Raw genomic sequence first — 20,757 nt, 5'->3', positions numbered from 1 at the left:
TTTTTTATAGTACTCCTTTTGCAACTTATGGGACCATTAACATCCACTCACAGACGAGGTAGTTTGAGAGTATTAAAGGTACATGTAGGGACATACAGACAAAAGCGAGTACACCCCTCATCTTTTTATAAATATTTTATTATATCTTTTCATGTGACAACACTGAAGAAATGACACTTTGCTACAATGTAAAGTAGTAAGTGTACAGCTTGTATAACAGGGTAAATTTGCTGCCCCTCAAAATAACTCAACACACAGCCATTATTGTCTAAACCGCCACAAAAGTGAGTACATCCCTAAGTGAAAACATCCAAATTGGGCCCAAGGTGTCAATATTTTGTGTGGCCACCTTTGACTGCCATGAAAAGGACCTTCTGACCTAAGGGAAAATTCTTCATGCAGATCAGTTGCACGTGAAGGCATTGAGAAAGTAAGGCTAGTCCAGTTAACCCTATTTTTTAGCATGGAGCACTGTATTAGTGTCCCTGGTCCCCAAAAAGTGTCAAAAGTATCGCAAAAAACGGCCTGGTCAAGAAGAGGATTAAAACTTCCAGCTGAAGTGGTGAAAGAAAGAAAGAAAGAAAGAAAGAAAGAAAGAAAGAAAGAAAGAAAGAAAGAAAGAAAGAAAGAAAGAAAGAAAGAAAGAAAGAAAGAAAGAAAGAAAGAAAGAAAGAAAGAAAGAAAGAAAATGCAAATATAACTCTTGCAGCAAAATGAACCCTGTGAGTACAGTACTTAGAAAATGTGTTAGTTCTGGCGATTACACAAAATTGGATTGTTAGGAGAAAAAAAATGTGGGTTTTATGTGAGAGCTTTTGAAAAGTGCAGCTGAGAACAGAGGCTGTGATTACTTAAAAAAAAAGGGAAAATAAAATATTTCGTTTTTTTTTTTTTTTTTATATCTATACACAAATATTTTGCCTTTTATTTATATTTTAAACGGAATGGGTTGTTTTACAAGGTGATCCTTTACAATCACCTTAAGAGCCAGTTACATTTCCTTTTATGTTTGTCTGACTTCATTAGGGATATTTCTCCTCACTTATTGTCCTTATGATACCAATACACAAAATGGGGGGGGGGGGGGGGGTGAGTTTAGGCTCACTGGGGCAGCAAGACAAAGATAGCAACAAAAACATGACAAATGTTTTATAATCCAAGCCTGCCTCTGTATCCACTGGAGAGATTTACCATTTAGGCAACTGTCTATGTAGCGCCACTAATTTCAGCAGAAGATTTTGGAAAAATATCCTCATGTAAAAGGCAAATACGATTTATTTTTATTTTTTATAGCCTACTGTGCCTACAACATGGGCATTGCTGATAGTATATTCTGTATTACTGGATATAGGCAGCCATGTCAACAAAAACAACTTAGTCAGATAGCTTCATAATGCTTGGCCATTACCTTTTGACCCTAAAATCGACCAATGGTTTACATAATTTATTACTTTAGCGCTACCTCCTTAAGGGTCACTTGATTTTGGGTCCCCCTATTCCTGTACAGCCAGCCAACACACATTTTCCCGTTCTCATCCTGAAACAGAAATCAGTCCATGGGCTTGTTTTTGTTGTCTTATTGGGGAAAACAACTTGGGTAGGGAATAGGGATTTATGGGATGCCCAACTTTACTTGGAGAACAACAAATGAGGACAACTCCCTTCTCTAAGCACACAGCAAAAAATCTCAAATTCTTGACTGCATTCCCTCTGGTACAGCAACAGTCTTTCTGGAATGGACAATGGAAATTACCCTTCTAGGAGCCCTGTGTCACCTGGGTGGAATTCTAGCAAAGCCCCAACTGGCAGGAGCTGTGTGTCACCTATCTTGAAAATATCAGCCCACCTGGCAGTTTGGTGAAATGTCCCAAGACAAGGGATTGAGTTTGGCTTGTGGCACTGTACCAGAAAGCTTCTTAGATATTGCATTGGGCAGCTCTCTCCCTTTTAGGCCCTGGGGGTTTAGAAGTACTCACATTGTCCCTGGAAATCCTGCTGTCCAGACCCTTCCTTGCAAGCCAGGGAGTCGCCTAGAAGAGACTGCGGGTAGTAGAGATCCCTCTGTCCTTCTTCCTTTCTCAGTTCCCAGCCTGGAGGCAGAGCCCTCCTCAGCTTTGGGGTCCCCTCCCAGGCTACATGACACAGCTTCCTCACTCCATCTTCCACCCACCTCTCCTTGCTGACTAGGATCCACAATATTTAGAGGCTAACCCTCCTTCTTGAGGATTGGTCAGATTCCCATAAATATCCAGGATTAGGACCTCCTGACCTCCACCCACTAGCTTCCAGAAACTTTTCCAAACTTCTATAACCAGAGGAAGGTACTAGAGGCCTTACCTTTGTATAGCTCTCTAGAATGACCAACAGTAACCCTGACCAATTACCCACTTGCTGACCAGCCTTTTTCTGATACTCTTTGTTTACAAGTAAAAGTCAGTATTTTTTTTCTAGATAAAATAAACTTCAATTAATAAAAAATAAAAAATAAAAACAAGATCTACCCAACTAAAATATGAAAGATGATGTCACTGAGTAAATAGATACTAAACATGTCATGCTTTAAAATTGTGCACGTGGAATGGCGCCAAACTATGGTACTTAAAAATCTCCATAGGCGAGGTTACTAGTTTAGAGTTGCAGAGGAGGTCTAGAGCTAGAATTATTGCTCTCACTCTGATGTTTGCAGTGATACCTCAAATGTGTGGTCCGAACACCGTTTACATGTGTGGGTGTGACCTACGAATGTGTTCACCACTGCGCGCGAGCATGAAGGTCGCTTTAAAACGTTTTTGTTTTTTTTCTATTACATTTTTTTTAATTTTTACACTGTCCCTTTACATTTATTTTTATCACTTTTATTGTTATCGCAAGAAATGTAATCATCCCTTGCAATAACAATACAGCATGACAGTTCCTCTTTATGGAGAGATCTGGGTTCTAGAAGACTCCAAATCTCTCCACTATCTTTATAAGCAAAATTTAGAAAAAAAACACATTTTTTTTTTGCTTTAGAAAATAAAAATGGCATTGTTTACATGGGGCCATGACCGGAAGTGACATCATGACATTACTCTGGTCCTCCTGGGCCACAGAGAGGAGCCGAGCCAACTTTCCTTTGCACACCTCTGTGACCAGACGCCAGCACCGGATAGGTTCCTGGAGCTACCGATCATTCAGGTAAGCCTGGGAATCACTGGAGAGCGGAGCCACTTCTACAGTAAAAGTGATCCAGTGGCAAATCCAGCAGCTTGGATTACTTTTAGCAGAAAGTCTGGCGCTTGAGGGAAAAATTAGTACCGAGGTTATGGCATATAGCTACAGTCATAACTCCGGTATTAAACGTCATTAGTAATTTTTCCAGTTAGGCGATCAAGATTCACCCAGCTACTGTCAAAAAATAAATTTACTTACTGCACGCTAGGGGAGCTACATTACAATTTTTTTTTCTTCTCACAATTTTAGCCATCCCTGGTGAGTTTATTGCAGTAGCTCCTAAGGACACCCAGGTCGCTACTGCAAACATCGTTTAAACATTCCATAAGTTGCTTCAAAATGTGTTAACTTGTCAGAGCAAAAAATAAATAAAAAAATGATTTCTAGCTAACACAGTATAGTCGTACAATTTACAAACATACAGACAGATAGAATAGTGCTGTTTTGAGTGCCTGGTACCAATTAAAATGATTTAGTAATTACCTTCCCTTCGATGATTCGATATACCAAAGAGTTCATATCTTTAGCATTGAATGCATGCTTGAGAGTCGCCATTTCATACACACAGCATCCCAGAGCCCAGACATCAGACTGCAGAATTACAAAAGGTACACAGTGGTCACCATGGTACATAATATATTTGGTCTTATCCCAGATTAACTATAATAACAATCTTGCCAGGAAATCTTAATAAATGCCACAGCCAGACTGTATTTATCTATTCGCTTGAGAATTTAAATGGATATACACTTAGACGTTAACTTAAATTTGTAAACAGTCTTGCCTGGATGGATAAACATACACTATATTGTCAAAAGTATTGGGACGCCTGCCTTTACACACACATGAACTTTAACGGCATCCCAGTCTTAGTCTGTAGGGTTCAGTTGTGAGTTGGCCCACCCTTTCCCGCTATAACGGTTTCAACTTTTCTAGGAAGGCTGTCCACAAGGTTTAGGAGTATGTCTATGGGAACATTTAACCATTCTTCCAGAAGCACATTTGTGAGGTCAGGCACTGATGTTGGACGACAAGGCCTGCTTTGCAGTCTCCACTCTAATTTATCCCAAAGGTGTTCTATCGGGTTGAAGTCGGGACACTGTGCAGGCCTGTCAAGTTCCTCCACCTCAAACTTGCTCATTCATGTCTTTATGGACCTTGCTTTGTTCACTGGTCCAAATCATTTAGTGGAGGGGAAATTTTGGTGTGGGGTTGTTCTTCAGGGGTTGGGCTTGGCCTCAGTCCAGACATCAACCAGATACCAGTGGCAGCTAGAGAATGTGGGCGTTTTTTCTGTTGAAGTGGGCAAGTACCCATACATCATGTATAGGCCTAGTGTAACCGCTCACATTCACTGCAATTCCAAAAGGTTCATGGGAGATGTAGTTCCTTTTCCTGGAGAGAGGAGATGATATGATATAATCCCTGCTGTAACACCTCCTTCTTGGCAGAACAGATGCTGTTATCTTTTGAATTACAGAGTTGACTTTCTGAAAATTCAGTTAGACTTTTCTCTTAAGGTAAGGAATTTCACATACATATTAACTGTTTAGTGTTTAGTGTAGGAGGGTGTGCTAATGGGTGTTTTCTTTGCCTATCCTGGAGTTCTTCTTTAAGTTAAGATATAAGATACCTGCTGTTCTGTTCATTGTGTATGCTCTGGTTGCACATGGCTAAGGGCTCCTTTTATTCCCTGGAGCAATAACAATGATGCCAGGTGTTTGGTTACACCCAGCATTACACCATTGGAGGAAAGGGAATGAGTCAGATGCACTCGATATCTGGAAATATTGGGTAATTCTCTTCACTCCCAAAAGCAAAAAAAAGTAGCGGTGGAGTGAAGTATAAGCAGATGGAGGGCAGTTAACTGCATGTTCACTTTAACGTGATATTAAAGTATTTATTTTTATTTTAATGAAATGAGAAAAGAGGTTGTTCTGCTTACTTGCTCTGTGCAACAATATTGCACCGAGCGGTCCTTTACCCCTCTTCTAGAAGTCCCCTGCCGGCACTGTCTGCTTCTGATTACTCCGGGTTCTCTCCTAGAAAGCCATCTGCTATGGGGGCATCCATGTAGGCATGCCCTAGAGCTTGGCAATGTTGGTCACACAGCACCAGTAACTAGCCACAGCCCCATTATCTTCTTGCAGGAGTTTCACTGACAGCAGCAGGAGCCTATGGCTTCCGCTGCCATCAGTGTTAGATCGCTGAGAAGAGTAAGTATTTAGGAAATGGGGGGAGGTTAGAAACAGTTAGTGGGGTATTTTTTCCCTAAATGCAGGAAAAGCATTAAGATACAAAAACAGTTTGACTTTAGAACTACTTTAAAGGATTTTCTTCTTCTGCATATTGTGCTAGTGTGACACTTACCTGCAAACGAAGCCCGCATGCTGGAGGCCAGATCCATCTTCCTTCCAGGTCTGTGGACTCCAGCTGTGCTACTGGCCTGAAGCCGTGTGACGTCAACCCTGCGCATGCGCCCGGGAGCCGCCAGTCATGGCACATGCAATGTAAATATCTCCTAAACGGTGCAAGTTTTATGAGATATTTACAGTACCTATAGGCAAGTTTTGTTCTAGGCTTACCTATAGGTACAAACACCACAGGGGGTATACAACCTCTTTAATGCATTATATGCATTAAGGTGAAAAACCTTCTTTGCTGCAGCTGCCCCCAGAGTCCCCTTTTCCTTACCTGTGCCCATCCGTTCCAGCGATGTGTACGACCCCAGCAGATCCAGCCATTGTCTCTGTCCTCATTGGATAGATAGATAGCAGGGGAGCCACTTGTAGGGGGCGGGGCTGAGTCTCGCTATCTGTGTCAATGGATGCACGCTCCAAGGAAAGAAGCTCTCTGTAGGGGCATCGGATGTAGAGGAGGAGCCAGGAGCGCCGGCGGGGAACCCCAGAAGAGGAGAATCTCGGCTGCTCTGAGCAAAACCCTTGCACAGAGCAGGTAAGTATGACGTTTGTGTTTTTTTATAAAAAAAAATTCAAACCTTTACAACTTGTTTTAAAGCTAAGTCCACCTTTCTTAATAGGTTTTACACTATACCTACATTTTACGGTGTAAAATCTGCAGCCCTCCCTTACTGAATTTGAAGGTACATCTCTCTAAAGTGCCCTATGTATTTTTTTTGCAAACTGTGAAAATAGCTTTTAAGCAGCATTAAGTGTTTGTTTTTTTTTTTTGTTTTTTTTAGGAATATAAATGGGAAACCAATTTTCCTCCTCAAACCCAAATATCTAACTCAATGTGTCCAGCAATGGGTTTCATACTATAAGTATTTTGGTCAATATTACCTTATAGTTGTATGGTTTGTTGGAGAAAAGCTCTGGGCTCATATAATAGGGAGTCCCAATAAGAGTGCTGGCCATATCATACTGGCTCTCCAGGACCCTGGCAATTCCCAGATCTCCCACTTTGATGATTTTGGATTTTGTCAGGAAGATATTCTGAGTTTTCAGATCACGGTGCATGATGTGCAAATCATGTAAATACTGCAAACAAATGTGACAACATTAATAGACAAGTTAAAAGTGTTCTTAACAAATGGCAATTAAAATGCAGGTTCTGCCAACTTTTTTACCTTTATAAAGTGGTCCATTAGAGTGATTTATCTTTATTTCCTGTCTGGCTTACATTTCACCAGACAGGAAGTAATTGGAACTTTCCAACAGCAACACAGACCGAAAAAGAAATAGGGCAGGATTGTTAGCTTTTTTTTCCCTACAATTTCTGCCTGTGTCCCTTTATCAGATTTTGCCTCACTTCTGGTCTGATTAAACCTCTGTCCAGAGGCCCAGATAATAAATAATAGAATTATAGAGAGAAGTTTTAATCTCTTCTCACTTCCCCTTCCAACTTGGAAAAAGATTTTCTTTTTGGCTTGACATACACTTTAAGCTGCTATAGTCTACATTTACAAGCAAGGTTGACACTTGGCACCATTGAGGATTATCTGCGTGGCTGTGGTGGCTTGTTACACTTTCTGGTCAAATTAAAGTGGAGTTCCACCCTAAAATTATACTTACCTCCATCTTCCATCTTTTTTACATACCTCGTTTAGAAGAAAATATACTTACCTTACTTCCTCTTCCTCCCCTCGGCGGCCACGGCGATTCGTCACTTCCTGGCATGCAATGATTCCTGGGAGCTGAACGTCATCGCTCCCAGGAATCAATGCGCCTGCACCGGCCCCGACGTCAGTTCCGGTGCAAGCGCCGTCATACCTTGCAAAACAGCTTCTGGGCATGCCCAAAAGCTGTGCAGGGATGACGCTGTGGCACCGGAAGTGACGGCGGGGCCAGTGCAGTGCATTGTGAGACCGAAGAAGACGGAAGAGGACACAGAAGAGGATCGCGCTGGCTTCAAGCTGCCCACACCTGAGATGGCAGCGCTGGAGAATACATTTTCAAGGTAAGTATTTCTTCTAAAAGGTAAGTGCGTCCCGGGACAGATCAGAGGCTAGCCATTGTGGAATGCACTAGCCCTGACTGTCCCAGGGGTATTTTTATTTAAAAAAAACGTTCACTGGGTGGAACTCCGCTTTAACAGACAACAGCAAAGGGGATGTGCTATGCAAGAAAACATGCATACAAAGTGAAATTAATTTAAACCTGAACTCCAGGTACAAATACTTGAATATGTTCCTCAATAGCCACAAAGGATGATAATCTTTTTTAATCAGATCATTTTTATTAAAACTTTTTTACATCGTAACAAAAAACACATACAAAAAAAGAGCAAAACAAGCTCACGACAAACAAAACTGAGCCGTAACAGTATAAAAGATATAGCGTATAAATTAACCACGAAAGCAGATCAGTGTTAATATGTAGCATAACCCGTCACAGGATACTAGTGCAGAGTCAAAAAACATAAACAATGAAAAAGAAAGGAAAAAGAAAAAAAAAATTTCCCAAGCTTCAATAGCGTAAAAAGGCTGAGACTAAAGGCACGGTAGCAACCCACAGAGCCAGTGGTGTTGTTATATTGATATAAGACCTTGTCCCTTCAAGGACACCCCACAATAGTAATGCGTTAACCTATATCAGGAGAGAAACCGGGCAACAGCAACCTGGGGGCGAACCATGAAGGCAGTGGGAACCTTACGTATGCAACAAGGTACCTTGAGCCAGATACAGGCAGCATTAGATGTGATGGCTCTGACCTAAAACAAAAAAAAAAATAGAAACAAAGGTGGACTACCCAGTGGGGATCTCTGTATAGGCAATGACTTATAACGACAACAAAACGTGTCTCAATGCTCAACCCCTACACCCTCTCGTCCAAGCATAGAGTGGAGTGGGATTAGAACTTTTTTTTTTTTTTTCTGTCTGTGCCGCCATTAGGAAGATTCACCCCTCTCTATTTGTCCTATTTACCATTATCATCAAAAGTGAAAGTAAAAGAAAACCCCAATGGGGATACCATTTCTGATGACCCTGGTGCCACCCCAGGATTCTTTCGTTTGGAAGGGTATCCTCTCACTTCCTGTTTTGACAATGAGACAGGAAGTGAAGGAAAATCTACCCAAACGACACAGATGGCAAAAAACCTGACAGGGGTCATTACCCTCCCTTACTTCATCCAAAATTTAAAAGGTTCTCTGTCTCATTTCACTTCAACAATTAAGCTCAATACCAGTGAAATATGGCAGAGTTCAGGTGTCTTGCCCTGGACCACTCATTAAACCTTCAACTATGGCTTTTACATTAGAGCTTGGCTGTCATTCATTTACTAGTATTAAAGCGTTTGTTACCGCAACATTTCAGATTCCTGATATGTGCCTGCTGTACCATGTACTTGTATGAAAAAGTCCCCTGTTCTCTTTGTATTTCTTCCTTTGTATGAAATCCCTGGTGTTTCCGCCAGTGCCTCTGCTTTCCTAATAAAAACTGACCACACTAAGCTGGACAACACATCACGGTCACTTCTCTAGCTGTCTTGGGAACTCAGCCCACTCTCCTCCATTGATCATACTTGTCCTGTCCCCCCCACCCCCCTTTCACTGGGAAGCTCAGTGCAATGCTACTCCCCCCCTGCTCTTATGCAGAACAGAGGTAAGTTGATCACTTATAAAAAAGGGATAAAAAGGTATTTATAATGTTTTTGTTTTTTTTCGATCTATACACAAATGTTTAGCCTTTCATTTCTATTTCAAATTGAATGGGTTCGTTTACAATCACTTTAATACTTGCAAATGTTACACATTATTGAGGAGCATCCTCTTTACATGAAAAATATAGCTGAGTCTTCTATAATAAGACAAATAGCAATGAGCAAATTATTTGCAAAGTACTATGCAGTAAACGTTATCATTCATTAACATGACAGCTGGAGTTCTGACATCTGAAATGTAATGTGTGAATTGCTGTCTTTTATACATCATCACTGCTCTCTGAAGATGTTATTTTGAAATATGGGGAGTAAAAAAAAAAAAAAAATGAACGAAGGTGATCATATAGAGCCTAGAATTGTTATACATGTTTTACACACTGAACATTTCTAGTGAGCATTCACCTGCCAGTACATGGAATAATAGTGATTTGCAAATTCTTTTAAACAAAGTTTGTTGAGACAAACATTTGATAACTAGAAAACTTCTTACCTGTAGTGCCATGGCAATCTGAACAAACCATTCTACCACTTGGCTCTCTGGAAATAGTTTGCCATTCTGATCTTTGAGTTTACGATACAAGTCTCCTCCTTCACAGTAGCCCATGACTATGTACAGCAATTCATCCTCACCCTCCCAGGATTCTTTATAGGCCACAATGTTTGGGTGTTTCAGCTTAGAAAGGAGTTGAGCTTCTTGCTCTGCTGCCTTCCGCTCCTTTCGAGGGGCATTGCGAAGACTCAGCTTTTTAATCACATACTGGAAAAAAATAACAGAATAAGCAGTTTCATATGACATGAAATACAATTTTTTTGCTATTATTACTACTTATAGTACAGCTACATTTTTTTTTTTCAAATATTTTATTTAAAAGGAGAAACGGTAGGCAAGACAACCATAATGCACACATGTCAATAAAGTACAACAAGAAACAGTACTGAGACAAGAACTGAGCATCAAAATATATCATTGGGTCAGTTAACAGTTCAGTGCGTATTGTAACTAGCTAGCCCACCCCTGTAAACAGGGGAAGGTCAACCTTATTCCCACAGACCCTCCATTGGCTAAATACTGTATGGAACATATTGACAACATGTAACCGGAAAAGAGAACCCTCCCGACCGTCACTCCCTAATTTGAACAAGAGGTGGGAAAGGGAGAACAAAGAGAAGGTAGTGGGTAGGACAGAACTAGAAGAATGGATGGAGAAAGAGACAAAGAGAAAAAAAAAAAAGGGGGGGGGGGAAGGAGGAGGGAAAACCCCTGCATGGATCATCCCCCCGGCAGCAACCGGCCCAGAATTAGTCGCACATCAGCGATTTCCCCTTGTCAGAAAGTACAAAGACGTTCCAGTACCCCCAGATCCTCTCATAACGGTCCCTGCGGTGCTGCTATGTAAGAGTAAGATCCACCATGCGGTTAATGTCTTCCATCCTGTGCATGCAGTCTTTAATCATTGGCGCCCTAGTTGACTTCCATAGCATCGGGATGCAAGCTTTAGCTGCGCACAGTACATGAGGAATAATCGACTTCTTGCTTTTAGAAATCGGCATAGGAGATACTTGGAGAAGGAAGAATTCCGGAGTGTCTGGGATAACCCGGTCCGAAAGTTCCCCCCAACTACATTGTTTAGAACAAATCTGTTCTGCAACATATAATAAAGAACACAGATCTGTTTACCGTACATCAAACTCTGAAGGGACTTTTATACATCTACACACACCCTGGGTCAATTTGAGAGGAAACCATTAAAGCGGTATAAGCCCTCATACACACCGGAGCTGCTTCTAGGGGCGTTCGCCATTATTTGTCCTGCAACTAAACTCCCCTGCATGTTAGCCTGTGTGTCCATGCACACATAGACTTTTAGCTGCGTTTAGAGGCAGAAAAAACCCTCTGCCAGTGCGTCCAGGAGCAACAGAGTTTTGGCACCAAAAACACTTGACGCTTTTAAACGTGTTAACGCCAGGCGCGTTTAGTGCTTAAATGTTAATTCATTTCAATAGCCAGAATAAATTAATATTGTAGCCAATGAAATGAATTAACACCCAAGTGCTTGATGCCTGTAAACACGCCTAATTGCTTGTAAAAGCCTTAAGGCTCGTACACACTATAAGAATATAGGACAAACATTTTCGTCTATAGAATTATGTACGATTTTTTTTATAGTGTATACAGAACTTTCTAAAGACAAGAATTTTCATACGAAAGTTCTCCAAGGGACAAACTCCAAAATTTTTCCTCATACAGGAAAAAACAAACGATTTTCGTTTAAGGTGTACCGATTTCGTACGATTTTTGTACAAGAAAAATCAGAGAAGAAAGACTGCGCATGATCAGAAACAATAAACAACAAAAGAAAGCCTTTGTCATACGAGAATGTCCGTAGGAATTTTCGTTCATCGGTTCCGATTTGCTGTGAAACATGAGGAAAAACGGACAATCGTTCGTCCGATTTTCTTATAGTGTGCACCCCACTTTAGACACTTTTACAAGTGTCAGACTTTTTTCTGCTAAAACATTACGGTCAGGAAAAAAGGCTACTAGGAGAGTTTGAAAAAACGCACTGTGTGCCTGAGGCCTAAAACCCAAATCCAAAAATGTTATATATAGAACAATTCGAACAAGCATATGATGGGAGCATTCATTAGTAGAGGTTGCTCTCGCTGGAAAATGTGTGACAGAAAGATTAATAGATACCGAAATATAAATTTGTATGCAAATTCTAACTTTTCCTGTAGGGTCAAGCTTGGCGTCATCTCTCCAACATCCTAAGGCTTCATAACCTTTGACTGCAAGTCAAACTGGTAAAATAAGCACATGGCTTAAATCAGAAATAGCAGTCGTTGTTCTATAAATTAGTCCCTGGGATCGCAAAGCTACCCTATCACATCAATAGACCCCAGAACCCCCTCTGTTCCCCATGTCACCTGTGATTTACAAGCTCAACTGCTTTTTCTTGTAGCCTAGGATTACAGAAGATGGAGTGACAAACTGTAGCAAAAGAGCAGCGTTTCATGATACTGATGCTCTTTTTTTCCTTTGGTGTACAGGGAACTCTTAAATAATACAGCTTTTTATTGAATATTTAATTAAGCTCAAACAGGTGTGCTCTCCTCTGTGATGTGAACACAACTCATTGATAATGTGTCTTTCATTCATACCTGTAACTTGTTACTATATAAATGTATCTTGATACTTCGTTTCTAGTTTTCCTATACATTATATTGTTCATTCAGAGCCCTAACCTGATGAAGGGCACCGGCAGCTGCTCTTGCCTGGAAGAGAACTTGCATAGTACTCCAATTTTGTATAATTTTACATACATAAATGTTGCAAATACTTTTAAAAGCAACATAAATCTTTATTAATCCCAATTTACACACTAAAATCCACTCTTTTGCGCTAAAATATGTTAACCCAGGTGCATCTCAGGCCTTGCCCTCTTCAGATATGGGGGATCCTGGAACCTCAATGAAAAAAAACAAGGAGGACGAACTAGCCTTGTGCATTACCTAAGGTACCATTTATTTGAACATATAAAAAACAATGCAATATATTCACAAACCCAGTTGGGTAGTGGTTTTAAATGCGAGACAAACTTCAACAAGAAACTCGAACCACAACATTATAAAGCAGAACCAGATACTAACGCATTTTTAGGGGTACAAATTCTTCTTCAAAGCTATCTGACTGCAGAATGGAGGTGTTTAAATAGTAGAATGGATTAGCAATTAGTAATTGGGGGTGTGGCCTATTACTATTAATCATAATATTGCACATCCATGCTGCTTGCTATGGGGGCACTGGACAGGAGGGAGAAGCCAGGAAGGCCGGTGAGGAACCAGAGAAGAGGAGGATCGGGGCTTCTCTGTGTAAAACCACTGAACAGAGCAGGTAAGTATGACGTTTGTTATTTATGTATTTTTTTTTTAAAAAAACTGCCTTTAAAGTGGAGCTTTAGGTCCCCCCCCCCCATAAAAATAACAGTCAGCAGCTACAAATACTGTAGCTGCTGACTTTTAGTATAAGGAAGCGTACCTTCCCCTGCATCTAGCAAAAGTCTTCACCTTAGACAATTATTCAACTGGCTTTGGGTACAGGCGCCGGCATCTAAAGTAAAGGAAACAGGAAGTGAAGTTTTGCGGCTTCACAGCTAGTTTCCTACTGGGCATGCGCAAGTTGTGCTGTGTCTTGTAAATGGTCCTGTAGTCTTCTGGGACCCATGATGTGTCCCAGAAGACTGCGAGGGAGGAGAGGGGGGGGGGGGGCGAACCTTCAGCTCAGTTTGCCACAGAGTTCTGAGCCAGAAGTCAAAACAAGGTACTCGCTCCTCCCCCCGAAAAGTGCCAAATGTGACAGGGGAGGGTACAAACAAGCGAAGCTTACACTTTTGGGTGGAGCTCTGTTTCAATAATATTTTTATAACTGAAATCTAGGAATTCCAAGAAGCCACTTTCTAAAACATCCTGGATCACTAGGGGATAAATGAGAAGCATGGTTTTCCAAAAAAAAAAAAACTTTTATACTCACCTAGGTAGATGCAACATTGATGCTGCATTTGTTCCCCACCAGGTCTGTAGTGAGAACTGAGCAATCAAACAGCACTGATCGCTCAGTTCTTCCCCTTCCACTCTGAGCAGAGAGCTGTGACTGTCAGTCAGCGGCTCTCTGCTCTCCCCTCCAGTGCTCATTATCCACATGGTTGAACTCCAACTCCAGGGGGCAGAGCGAGATATGTTGTGGTTTGGCCTGGTTGGAGTCCAGGCTGAGTTTGCCACTTTCATACTAGCCATGGGACCACAAAGATGTGCAGCTACAGGGATCAGCCCATTTTTCTTCTTTGAGTCCTAGCAGGAGCTGGAACGAGCTCCATCCCATCCCGGAACTCCTAGTAGTGGTTTCAAAGGATCCACACACACCAAGCAGTGAAAGAGCCTGAGTGGCACACCATGGTGTAATAGGTTGCAGCACTCACTGGAGCACTGAGCTGTGGAGGGGGCGGGAGTGGCTGGCTGAGAGGCTGAGCCAGGTGCCAATCCAGGCTTCTGGGTGGATCCTGACCATATGGTCACGATGTTTCCTGAGCCTGGACCGCCTCTAAATTCAGCCCGCTATCAGCTGAAAAGGGGCCACAGAAGTGCAAAACAAACTGCACTCCTGTGATCAATAGGATAAGTATAGCCCAAAAAGCTTTGGCTATACTTCTCCTTTAAGTCCAATGAGGTACATGCCACCTCATGGACTTCTCTTTGATTTACAATTTTAACTTTTGCTGAATGCTAGGAGCATAGCTATCATTATACATCCAGCACTCCAATGCTGGGCCTTCAGGTCTATGCTCCTGCAGCATCGTATGCAGCCAATCACACAATCACAGAGCACTTTGTATGATGTGGACTTATTTACAAAATACAAAGTCTTCTGTAAATGGGCATCAGAAGGGAGGTGACGAGAAGAGATGCTATGTGTGAGAAAGAAAGAAACTCCTGTAAGAGTACCAAGAGTGTAGCTATAGCTTTATTACCGGCATTAAGGAAAACCTTCAGATGTAAATTAAAAGACATGTCCATGAGGTGCCATGTGCCTTGTTGGACTTAAAGTGGATGTAAACCTTCAAATATACTGAGTGAAGTGAACAGCCACAGATGATACACAGAGAAGAGGCAAATCTCAATACATACGTTTTACATGCATATCTGCTCTCTTCAGCTTTATATATTCTTTTGAAAGTGCACATTGTGTTAAGAGATTTTCTCTTCCTGTTTAGCACTGGGAGTGTTGTGAAACCTTAGACTGTATGACAGCCGATTGGAGGAAAGGCACACACACCCACTCCACATAGGCAGAGGAAGGAAGGAATGTGCTGTGAATGGACCAGATCTCCACTAATATATTTAAAGCACCCAGCCTGAAACAAATTTCAGCCTGGTTTTATCTCAGTTGACTAATAACTTGTCAGAAGTTATCATGCTGATAACAGAAGAACAGAGTAGGAGAAAGCTATGGGACTTAGGGCTTTGGAGAGAGATAAGAAAATACTGCAGATATATGTGCCTAGGTCAAATCTCATGAATCAGGTTTACATCCACTTTAAAGCCTCATGCACACAGTGTGTTTTTACAGCTGCTTTTTGACAACGACAAGAATGTTACTGGTCAGCAAGAATTTGATGACTTTGTCGTCCAGCTCCCCATTCCAACCCTCACAGATGAACATAGAGACTTTTTAGATAAGGAAACTACAATAGAGGAATCTGGTATGTCCTATCTCCTGAAGAAGTCATGTGACCGTGACGATACGCGTCGAGACATAAGGCAAACCCGGAAGTGCGGAATCACAGGCAGCTCGGACCTAGAGCCTTGGTATTTCCACACTGTTGAAAGTCTACCTAAATGTAAGTTGCTTTTTTTTTTTTTTTTAATAAACCTCACCAAAATACTACACAAAGGGAGCCTCTCTTTTCTGCTCCGTATCCTACCGGGAGTGTTCCTAGGATACCATGATGCCCCCTACCCCCCCTGGAAGGCTATAGGATCACCAGGAATCCCTGCCACAAGCAGTATCCTTAAAGATACTACGGAACCCTCAAAACCATCCCCCCCCTGGATGACTACTGGAGTGTCAGGAGGCCTCCCTTCTTTTATGCTGTAACCTTACAGCAGTAAGGTAAGGGTGTAGTACACCCGGAAGAATTGCATCCTTATTTCACCACTGCCCACTGTTGGTGTTAAAGTGAATAGTTCACCTGTACCCCCAGCGGGATTACCACTCACAAGATTTCACCTTTTACTCACGTTCATTAACTTTTATGGTGTGATTCATACATTGAATATTTATTTTTTATGGACTCTCTTAATGCTTTTTAGTATATGGCCTTTTATGATTTATAACATTTTTCTTAGTATATGGCCTTTTAGGATTTATAACATCTTTCTTATTAATTATTGGTGTCACCCAGTCACCATTCACAATATTGGCACTGAAGTCACGTCATCTTGTTTATTCATTTCATTTATGGACTGCTTTATTGCTTTCAACATATGATCCTGTATTATTAAGATTTCAAATAATCTTTATTGATTTCTTTTGGTGTCACATAGTCACCACTCACAGTATTGGCACTGTAGTCACTTTATATTTGTAAGCACACTATTGCTATCGCGGATACCCACAGTAATTCAGCCATATTATATTTTTTATGATTCAGTAATTTCTTTGCATCATTATCACTTTACAGTGACAATTGTATACCCCTCCTTTGTTACACACCCACTGGACAAGTGCAGCTCCATTACCTTAATTTTTTTACAATAGAGGAAGTACTGGCGGCAACCGCACAAAGATCACAGCCATGTAGGTAACTATCGTCCTATATCCTTAATTAACACTGATCTGAAATTATTTACTAAAATTCTAACAAATAGGCTGTCAAGGTTTTTAGCTAGCTACATACTGTACATTGTGACCAGGTGGGATTTGACCAGGTGGGATTTTTGCCACATAGACAGGCTGCCGACCAGGTCCGTAAAGCAATTGACCTCATATCTGTACTACACTCCTCCTGGGATGGCGAAGCAAATAGGACTGGGATGCTGCTGTCACTGAGACATCCATAAAACTTTTGATTTGCATTCATAGCAATTTCTTTTCCGGGTGCTGTCGAGGTAGAATTTCGGTCCTAAGTTCTTGACCTAGTGCATTCACTATATAACTCTCCCACAGCCCAGATAGTTCTGCGGGGTCATAGATGGGGTATGATACCCATCTCGTCATGGATGTCTGTTATCCCCCATACTGTTTGTCATAGCCATAAAACTCTTGCAATAGCAATACGTCAAAACCCAGACAGTGGGGGGGGAGGAGTCATAAGTGTGCTCTATTCGCAGACAATCTAATGTTATTCATCACCTCCCCTCACACTACTCTGCCAAATTTATTGTCTCTTCTGAACAGTTTTGGAAACATTTTGGGCCTTATAGTCAATCACGATAAATCACTGAATATTAATTTACCTACCCTAATTTTACAGATTATCCAGGCCCAATATTCTTTTCAGTGGCAGCAGACATCCCTTTCCTATTTAGGTATCCAGCTAACCTCTAGTGTTTCCTCTCTTTATAAGGCCAATTATCTGCCTATGTTTACTAAGCTATTCGAAGATGTGAAGGCATGGTCTGACCTGAGTTTATCATGGATCGGTAGAATTGCCTCCGTGAGGCTACATTTTTTTCGCACTTTGCCTATCCAGGTCCCTGTTAATGCCACACGACAGTTTCAATCTAAAACTCTCCAATTTATCTGGGGAATCAAAGGCTTCAGAGTAGCACGGGCCTTATTGTTTGCTCCTAAGGACATGGGTGGTCTAGGCATGCCCAACTTTAGGAAATATGTGGCGGCACAGCTCACCCAATTATGCCAACTTCATAGCCGACATTATTGACTGGATTGGGTTTCTATCGAAGTCCAGGCGAGTTCCCCACTTGCAATGGATCTGGTCCTCTGGATTCTCCCCAAAACAACGCAAGGCAATATTAAGCCCTACGCTCTCCCACTTACTACATATGTGGGATTCAAGCTGCAGGAGATGGCCTCTGCATTCGGCACATACTCCAGTAGCCCTTATTTTCGGCAACCTGTTTCCACCAGGGGTACAACCTGATAGATATGGCTGGTGGCTGAATAAGGGTTTGTACCAAATAGGCGACTATTTCGATCACATGTGTAGGCCCCCTTATATATTTTAAGAATGGTTTGGAGATGCCTCCTACTAGGAGCTTTCACTTGCAACAAATTCACTACTTTCTCAAATCATTGCACAAGGATAGCTCTGACTTAGCAGTCTGAACTGTGTTTGAAAACAGGTGTATGCAGGATGCTGCTCTGAGGGGGGGCATCTCTATACTATACAAATATTAAACAATTCCACTGATAGACTATCCTATCAGGTGGCGAGGGAAAGAGACCTGTCCATACTACTGGGGTAGAGGATTGGCCTAAATGAAGCATGCGGATTGATAATGGTATTCTCAATGTTGCCCTAATTGAAGCAGGCTATAAAGTTTTCGAGAGATGGTACTTAGTGCCGAGGGTTTCTCAAAAAGGTATCCGGGCACCTCAGCCTTATTGAACAAATAACTATTAGAGGATCTCCGGACACCTGTCACCTCCGGACACCTCACTTTATTCACTTTTTTTTTCTTCCCCTCTTCATACCTCTTCCGCTGCTCCCCTGATTCTAGCCAGCCTTGGCAGCAGGCTCTACCAGCTCTTTATTCTCTTTTCTTAACTAAGCAACTCATGTTTACAGTTACAGTGGGTACGGAAAGTATTCAGACCCCCTTAAATTTTTCACTCTTTGTTATATTGCAGCCATTTGCTAAAATCATTTAAGTTCATTCTTCTTCCTCATGAATGTACACATAGCACCCCATACTGACAGAAAAACACAGAATTGTTGACATTGTTGCAGATTTATTAAAAAAGAAAAACTGAAATATCACATGGTCCTAAGTATTCAGACCCTTTGCTGTGACACTCATATATTTAGCTCAGGTGCTTTCCATTTCTTCTGATCATCCTTGAGATGGTTCTACACCTTCAATTGAGTCCAGCTGTGTTTGATTATACTGATTGGACTTGATTAGGAAAGCCACACACCTGTCTATATAAGACCTTCCAGATCACAATGCATGTCAGAGCAAATGAGAATCATGAGGTCAAAGGAACTGCCTGAAGAGCTCAGAGACAGAATTGTGGCAAGGCACAGATCTGGCCAAGGTTACAAAAAAATTTCTGCTGCACTTAAGGTTCCTTAGAGCACAGTGGCCTCCATAATCCTCAAATGGAAGACGTTTGGGACGACCAGAACCCTTCCTAGAGCTGGCCGTCCGGCCAAACTGAGCTATCGGGGGAGAAGAGCCTTGGTGAGAGAGGTAAAGAAGAACCCAAAGATCACTGTGGCTGAGCTCCAGAGATGCAGTCAGGAGATGGGAGAAAGTTGTAGAAAGTCAACCATCACTGCAGCCCTCCACCAGTCGGGGCTTTATGGCAGAGTGGCCCGACGGAAGCCTCTCCTCAGTGTAAGACACATGAAAGCCTGCATGGAGTTTGCTAAAAAACACCTGAAGGACTCCAAGATGGTGAGAAATAAGATTCTCTGGTCTGATGAGACCAAAATAGAACTTTTTGGCCTTAATTCTAAGCGGTATGTGTGGAGAAAACCAGGCACTGCTCATCACCTGTCCAATACAGTCCCAACAGTGAAGCATGGTGGTGGCAGCATTATGCTGTGGGGGTGTTTTTCAGCTGCAGGGACAGAACGACTGGTTGCAATCGAGGGAAAGATGAATGCGGCCAAGTACAGGGATATCCTGGACAAAAACCTTCTCCAGAGTGCTCTGGACCTCAGACTGGGCCGAAGGTTTACCTTCCAACAAGACAATGACCCTAAGCACACAGCTAAAATAACGAAGGAGTGGCTTCACAACAACTCCGTGACTGTTCTTGAATGGCCCAGCCAGAGCCCTGACTTAAACCCAATTGAGCATCTCTGGAGAGACCTAAAAATGGCTGTCCACCAACGTTTACCATCCAACCTGACAGAACTGGAGAGGATCTGCAAGGAGGAATGGCAGAGGATCCCCAAATCCAGGTGTGAAAGACTTGTTGCATCTTTCCCAAAAAAACTCCTGGCTGTATTAGATCAAAAGGGGGCTTCTACTAAATACTGAGCAAAGGGTCTGAATACTTAGGACCATGTGATATTTCAGTTTTTCTTTTTTAATAAATCTGCAACAATATCAACAATTCTGTGTTTTTCTGTCAGTATGGGGTGCTATGTGTACATTCATGAGGAAGAAGAATGAACTTAAATGATTTTAGCAAATGACTGCAATATAACAAAGAGTGAAAAATTTAAGGGGGTCTGAATACTTTCCGTACCCACTGTAAGGTACTAGAGCCCCCCCCCCCCAATTATCATGCCAATTATGATATTCCAAACACAGAATACAGATTACTAGCACAGAAGCAATCAATTAATACTGAAATAATGTCAGAACTCTGGCTGTGTCATCTGTGAGAGGTAGACCATGTGCTATGCTGTGTGCACTGTGCTGGGCATGGTATATACATACTGACAGGCTGTGTCTATTATACCAGATGTGGTGTTTGTGTGCTGTTGTGTGTTATGTAGACTGAGCAAGTATACTATTTTCTTTGCTGTTCTATGCTCATGGTGCTGTGATGTGTGCCGCTGTGTACTTCATCCAATGTGTTGAGGATGGTGTGTGCTACTATGTGTGGTATATCCACTTTGCAGGGTATGGTGTGTGCCTTTGGATACTTTACCCAATGTCCTGAGTATGTTGTGTTGTCTTTTGTGCTCTCTCTGCTGTCTTGAGTAGGGTTTGGATTTATGT

General features: G+C 41.8%; 1 protein-coding gene across 1 annotated transcript in view; it reads right to left on the bottom strand.

The window, feature by feature from the left end:
• Nucleotides 1-20,757, bottom strand: part of NEK4 (NIMA related kinase 4) — a 123,698-nt gene that overhangs the window by 82,020 nt on the left and 20,921 nt on the right. Inside the window, exons 2-4 of the mRNA XM_082265515.1 lie at nucleotides 9,827-10,093; nucleotides 6,516-6,713; nucleotides 3,697-3,804 (exon numbers count right to left, since the gene is read on the bottom strand). Of these exons, the coding sequence (XP_082121641.1) occupies nucleotides 3,697-3,804; nucleotides 6,516-6,713; nucleotides 9,827-10,093 (573 nt within the window). The remainder of the gene's footprint in view (nucleotides 1-3,696; nucleotides 3,805-6,515; nucleotides 6,714-9,826; nucleotides 10,094-20,757) is intronic.

The sequence above is a fragment of the Pelophylax lessonae genome, assembly GCF_965119305.1.
Source record: "Pelophylax lessonae genome assembly, chromosome: 8".
Lineage (NCBI taxonomy): Eukaryota > Metazoa > Chordata > Amphibia > Anura > Ranidae > Pelophylax > Pelophylax lessonae.
The sequence above is the reverse complement of the archived record's forward strand: the minus strand, read 5'-3'. Positions and strand labels throughout refer to the sequence as shown.